A 6,783-nucleotide genomic window follows, 5' to 3' on the forward strand; every position below is an offset into this window, starting at 1 on the left:
GTTTTGTTTCTCAGTGGTTTGTACACAGGGTCTAATTCAATGTGTTTGTTGATGGAATTCCGGTTGGATTACCAGGCCTCCAAGAATTCCCTGGTATGTCTCTGTTTGGCTCGTGCGATTATCGATATGTTGTCCCAATCGAATTCATGTCCCTCGTTGTCTGTGTGTAGTGAGACAAGTGAGAATTGGTCATGTCTCTTGGTGGCTAGTTCATATTCATATATCTGTATAGTCAATTTTCTTCCCGTTTGGCCTACGTAGTGTTTTTATTCCAACCGGAACTCCATCAACAAACACATCGAATCAGACCCTGTGTACAAACCTCTGAGAAACAAAACCGAAAATAATACCGATCACCCCAGCAAACCGAGGCATATAAATGACAAGCGGGACAGAACACCGACGCTTCACCGGAGGCGCAATGACGATGTTATCTAGCAGGGCGATGAAACATTGGCAACCAAACCCACCGGTTGGGTGAGCATGTCTACAGCCTCATCCACAAACTGAGCTGCAAATCTTCTTGAAAGCTTTAAGAACTCGGGTCTGCAGAGATTCGCACCCACTCCCTCATCATACTCAGGATAGTAGCCCTCCCAGACAAACATTCCTCATTGTATTAGTCAAACACTTATCACCTGAAGAGGATTAATCTATAATTCACATCACCAAATAAAGCAGGATCTGATTCTGCCCCATACTTATTACTGAGAGCTGGCTCACTTTACAAGCACAGGGGCCACAGCATTAAAATTGAAGCTGGGCTGGTCAGGGGTGGGTTTTGGATGCGTGTCAGGAAGGCAAGTACTGCAGAACACTGAAAATATCTCACTGCAACCAATATTGAGCCCTGAATCCTGACGAAAGTGATAGTTGTTCTGTGGAGACCAGGCATCACAGCTGGATCAGGTTTACATAAGGATATGCACAAAACTGGAACAGCAATAGTGATTGAGGCTCATTAGTTACGAGAACAGACAGACTTTAGTGTGGCCATAGATGTGAATCTGGGACAGTATGTCACTTTGCTAATACCAGGATCATGGATGTCACTGAATAGTCGCAAGTATCAGGAGAGGCATGCTTCAGAGATCATTGTATCAGAAGGTTTAGGTGTGATGATGGAGAAGTACAAGTAACAATTCCGAGTAAGTAACTGGAGGAACACCTACTGCAATGACATAAGAACAATATGACCAGAAAAGTTGGAATCAAAGATTGTCAGGAGAAATGGTAAATGAATAACAAGTTGCCTTTAAAGATAAGATTATTTGGGCTGGAGTGAGAATTGTGGAGGCACTGGCCATAATATTCCAGTCTTCCTGAGAATTGGCAGTAGTGCAGGAGAACGGGAGAATTGCAAATATTACACCATCAATCAAATAAGGACGAAAAGGTAAATGCAGCAAATACCAGTCAGGTCAGTCAGTTTAATTAGTGATTGGAAAGCTTCTGGAAATAATAATTGAGGACAAAATTCAGTCACAGAATCATACAGCAGGGAAACAGACCCTTTGGTTCAACTCATCCATGCTGACCAAGTTTCTCAAACTAAACTAGTCCCACTTGCCTGTATTTTGCCCATATCCCTCTAGACTTTTCCTTTTTGTGTACCTGTCCAAATGTGTTTTAAATAACTTGGACAATTGTGCATTATTAAATGAAATGAGTCAGATTAGTGAGAGCAATGAGAGTTTAATTTAATTCTGTAAGTCTTTTGTCGAGGTAACAGAGAGGCTTGATGAAGGGAACACCGTGGAGATGGTGTACAAGGACTTCCAAAAGGCAGATAACAGATGTGCGAAAAAAGTTAGAACTCATGGAATCAAAGCAAAAATTGTTTCATTGATAGAGAGAAACAGTGAGAAGTTGTTAATAGATATTTTTCAGTTGACAATCGAGGAGTGTAGTTGTCCAGGCATCAGTGTTAGAACACAGATCTTTGGTGTACAGACCAACAATGTTTGCACAGTACATAAGTTGTGAACTGTGAAGAGGTTCATGTAAAATGTCAAAAGGAGTCAAGTTTGTAGATTAGGTGGAGAGGTTGGAGAAGAAATATAATGCAGAGAAGTGTGCAGTGATTTATTTTGATAGGAAGAATGCAGAAAGATAATATAAAATAAAGGTTCTAAAAGGGTGCAAGATCAGAGGGACCTTGGCACAAAATCACTGAAGCTGGCAGGACAGGATGGCAGAGCAATTAATTTATTGTTATTGTTATGAGCGCAGAAAACCAAAGATAGTATCCAAAGCACAGGCTTGGCCTCAGCTACAGCGCTGCTTCTTGTTCTCGGCACCATTCTTCAGGAAAGATGAAGATATTAAAGAAGGTGCAGTAAAGATTCATCAGAATGGTTCCAGGAATGAGGAACTTCAGTTACAGAGCTAAATTGGTGAAGAGAGGACTGTTCTCGTTGGGGAAGAGAAGGCTAAGAGGACATTTGCGGGGTCTGCACAGAGCAGGCATTGAGGAAATGGTCCCACTTGTGAAAGGATTGAGAATGAGGGGACATAAATTTAAGGTTGCTGGCAAATGAGACAATGCTGACATGAGCAAAACTATTTCATGTAGTGAATGGTTAGGATCTAGATTATCCTGTCTGAGAGTCTAGTGGAGGCAGTTTCAATAGAGGCATTGTTCTATAAATGCAAGCTGTTGTCCTCTCACATTCTCGCCAGTCCCCAAGGTACTGACCTGGAGGACAGACTGTGTATATCAACTGACCTCTAGTGCTCTGTTCGAGTGCCCATTCAGTATGTGGACAGCCAGACATTGAATGTTGTGAGACAATGGAGGCTGTCACAGCCGAGACACATCCTGCCCTCCCCCTGACTTCCCAACTGGGCTCACTGATGAGAAACAGGATTCCTGGCTGTTGTCCCCCTCCATAGACCAGAGACACTGAGGCTAATTGAAATACCTCTATTACTACCCTAGGAATGGCTTCTCTCCCGAGTGCTTGTCCAGGTCGATCAGAAGCTGAAGCCTTTCTGATGACTGAGTATCTGATTGTCGTCTTGTTCAGAGTGAGAGTCAGTGTGTGACTAGTACCTGACGCTGCACTGAAAGGAAATTGAGTTTATACAGGAGCTTCTATATATATAGATGCCACCTTCTGGTGATGTTTGGCAATCTGGTCAAAGGTTAAATTGACCTTCTTGAAAAGATTCAACTGATGGTGGGAAAGGTTTGAGACAGATAGTGCTTTCGAATGACAGCTCCTCCTGTGTGAGCACTGCAGGGCAAACAGCACAGGCAGCTCTCAGTGCAACAGAAGCAGGTAACCTGACCTTGAGTCCATGTGAAGAGTGGAAGAGGAGCTGAAACAATCCTGGCACACATTGCACGGATGTGTGTCCTGTATATGTGTGTGTTGAAGAACCTATTGATACAGTGACTGTGTGAAGGCTTGTCACACACCTCCTACATGAATGGATTCTTTTCAGAGCGGATCTGCTTCAGCAGATTGGAAAAGTGGGTTAAGTTAAAGCTTTGTCACAGATGTTATACCTGAATGGTTATTCTCCTTTGTGAATCCTCTGATGGAGGAGGAGGGTTGATGATCTTGAGAAAGATTTGTGGCACACTTTACATGGAAATGGTTTCTCCCCCGTGTGAATGCGTTGATGTTCTACAAGCGTTGATGACTGTGTGAAGGCTCGGTTACATACCTCACACTTAAAGGGTTTTTCTCCTGTGTGAATCCTCTGGTGCAGAAGGAGGGATGATGACCTTGAGAAGGATTTGTCACACACTTTGCACGGAAATGGTTTCTCCCCCGTATGAATGCGTCGGTGTTCCACAAGCGTTGATGACTGTGTGAAGGCTCGGTCACACACCTCACACTTGAAGGGTTTCTCTCCTGTGTGAATGCGTTGGTGGGCACGCAGGATTGATAACTGAGTGAAGGCACGGTCACACACGTCACATTTGAATGGTTTTTCTCCTGTGTGAATCCTCTGGTGCCTCAGGAGATCAGAGAATTGGATGAAAGCAATTTGACAAACCTCACATCGGAAGGGTTTCTCTCCAGTGTGAATCATTTGGTGTATCAGGAGGCTCGAAGATGTCACAAAAGCTTTATCACAAACCTCACACTTGAAGGGTTTCTCCCCTGTGTGGATCTTCTGATGGACTAGGAGGCCTCCTAATTGTGAAAAGGATTTATCGCACACCTCACATTTGACTGGTTTCTCTCCTGTGTGAATGCGTTGGTGTGCATGGAGGGTTGATGACTGTGCAAATGATTTATCACACACCTTGCAAGTGAATGGTTTCTCCCCAGTGTGAACACGTTGGTGAACACGGACGGACGATGACCTCGAGAATGATTTGTTGCACACCTTGCACTTGAATGGTTTCTCCCCTGTGTGAGTGCGTTGGTGATCACGGAGGGTCCACGAATGAGAGAATGATTTGTTGCACACCACACATGTGAATGGTTTTACCCCTGTGTGAATGCTACGATGTAGGCGGAGAGTTGATATCTCGGAAAATGATTTATCACACACCTCGCATGTGAATGGTTTCTCTCCAGTGTGAACACGTTGATGTGCGTGAAGAATTGATGAGTGCGTAAATGATTTGTCACACATCTTGCATGTGAACAGTTTCTCCCTCATGTCAACATGTTGGTGTCTGATAAGGGATGACGACCTCAAGAACGGTTTGTTGTACACCTTGCAGTTGAATGGTTTGTCCACTGTGTGAGGGTGTTGATGTATGTGGAGGTTCCATGATGTTGAGAATGACTTTTCACGTCTGAACAGATGTCTGTGAATGTGTTAGTCATTCAAGAGCGTCGCTGACTCTGTGCAAACCTGGTTTGGCACGTCACATTTAAGGCGTTCCATGTCACTGTCCAATTGTTCCTTGGGTGAAGGTCAGGATCTATTTTTGTTGCTTATCCTCTCTGTATTCTCTGTAGTCCAGTGCAATCCTTCTGTAAAACAGGAAAAAGAAACATGATTTCCTCCACCTCCTTTTCTATACCTGTTAAAGGACTGACTCCTAGTTAGACACTGTTCCACGTTCACTGCCAGGTTGCTGCTCCCCTTTGTGGGAAGGTCAGATGCAAGTCCTTTCTTTTTGCTCACTGTCTGTTTCCAAGAGCAGACAATGTGGCTACTTTCTTTCCTCTGCCCAGACTGCATCATCTTAGGTGCATAATGACAATGGAAAAGACTGTCTGACTAAGTGTAAGACAGGCTGTCAGTTAACTGTGAGCTCATGGCAAGCTGGTGAAGACCAGATTTATCTATCGAGTATTTGTTGAATAAAAGAAAAGCACTCAAAAGAAATATTATTTCAACTGAGATTTTAAAATTTCTCCCCTTATTTTCCAAAATTATGTGAAGAAATCGTATTGGACAGGGATTCAAGAAGCCACGTGAAATATTGCTCAGTGAAGCTGCTTGAAGTGTTTGGGTTTGTCCTGAGAAATTAAACACACTGCATTCACTCAGATATACCAAATTCAGCTCTCAGCCACAGCATTCAAATCAAATCAAGCTTTTAGGGAAAGGCTGAGGTTTCAGGTAAAATCCTAAAGAAGGCATAGAAAGAAATTTCAATAAGTATGTCTCCAGGTACAGCAAATGAGTTGCTATGAAAATTACAGCAATGGAGAGGTGCAACGTCATTGTTAGGGTTACCTATGACTGAGCTGCACAAAATGGCCAATGCTGCCCTTGGCTAATGCAGCAGAACACTGCTGACAATAGTTAAGAAAATATTTGCTTAATGTAGTCTTCACAAGTAGAACAATAGTAGCTCTGTAGACTCAAGGTCAGCTGCAGTTGTTTACACGTAAGATAGAGATAAGAACATTTCACACTAATCTCCCTTGAATTATTTAATCAATCCATTCACAACTTGTTAGCTAAAGAATTCTAACATTAGCTGTATCTGCATAACTTTGTTGGAACTGATATTATAACAATTAGCAAAAATCAAAATTCTTTTGTATTTCCTGCAATGAGGTAAATAAGGAGTTTAAAAGGACCTTAGTGATAGGCAAGTATCCAATTAATTGGCAGTTAACATGATTTAGCTGGCAAATGCTTGGGAAGGAATTGACTTGAACATGGTGTAGACATTAAAATTGCTGACTGCAGCAGAACTTCCTTCGGGTTAAGGCCAGTTACAAAGCGCTGCTGACCAGATTTAGGACTGAATTGAGGAGGAACTTCTTCACTGATGGGGTTGTGTATCTGTGGAATTTCCTGTCCAGTGAAGTCGTTGAGGGTTCCTCATTGAATGTTTTTAAAGCTAAGGTAGGTACTTCTTTGACTAGTAAAGGTATTAAGGGTTATGCTGGGAGGGTGGGTGAATGGACCTGGGGCCATTAAAAGATCAGCCATGATCTTATTGAATGGCAGAACAGGCTCGAAGGGCCAGATGGCCTACTCCTGCTCCTGGTTCTTCTGTAAACAAGGGCGGGCGGAAGGGGGAATGTGCACTTTAAGCTTAAACTGTATAAAATAAGCTGTTTAGAAACATTTTGTGTGACCTTTTGCTATGCCGTGACTGATGTGTAAATCGTGGTAATAAGGGTTGCCTGAACTTACCACCGGACTCAGACTCTCATTGAAAACTACGAGATCTCTAACAGTCACGGAGGAGTTCAAACAAAGAAGAGAATTCTAAAGCCAAGGTGCTGCTTGACCCGGAGCCAATGTAGATCAGCAAGCACAGGGGCAGGGGTATGGGTCTTGGTGTCGGTTAGAGCAGCAGAGTTTGGAGGAGCTCAGGTGCACAGCAGCCGGGACAGCATTGGA

General features: G+C 43.2%; 1 protein-coding gene across 1 annotated transcript; it reads right to left on the bottom strand.

The window, feature by feature from the left end:
- Window positions 1-402: 402 nt before the first annotated feature.
- LOC109933481 (zinc finger protein 271-like) lies at window positions 403-4,941 on the bottom strand. Its single transcript, XM_048593155.1, has one exon. The coding sequence runs from the start codon at window positions 4,624-4,626 to the stop codon at window positions 3,523-3,525; it is 1,104 nt and encodes a 367-aa protein (XP_048449112.1). The 5' UTR covers window positions 4,627-4,941; the 3' UTR covers window positions 403-3,522.
- Between the last annotated feature and the right edge of the window lie 1,842 nt (window positions 4,942-6,783).

Source organism: Rhincodon typus, unplaced genomic scaffold (assembly GCF_021869965.1).
Source record: "Rhincodon typus isolate 14 unplaced genomic scaffold, sRhiTyp1.1 hic_rhity00002408, whole genome shotgun sequence".
NCBI lineage: Eukaryota > Metazoa > Chordata > Chondrichthyes > Orectolobiformes > Rhincodontidae > Rhincodon > Rhincodon typus.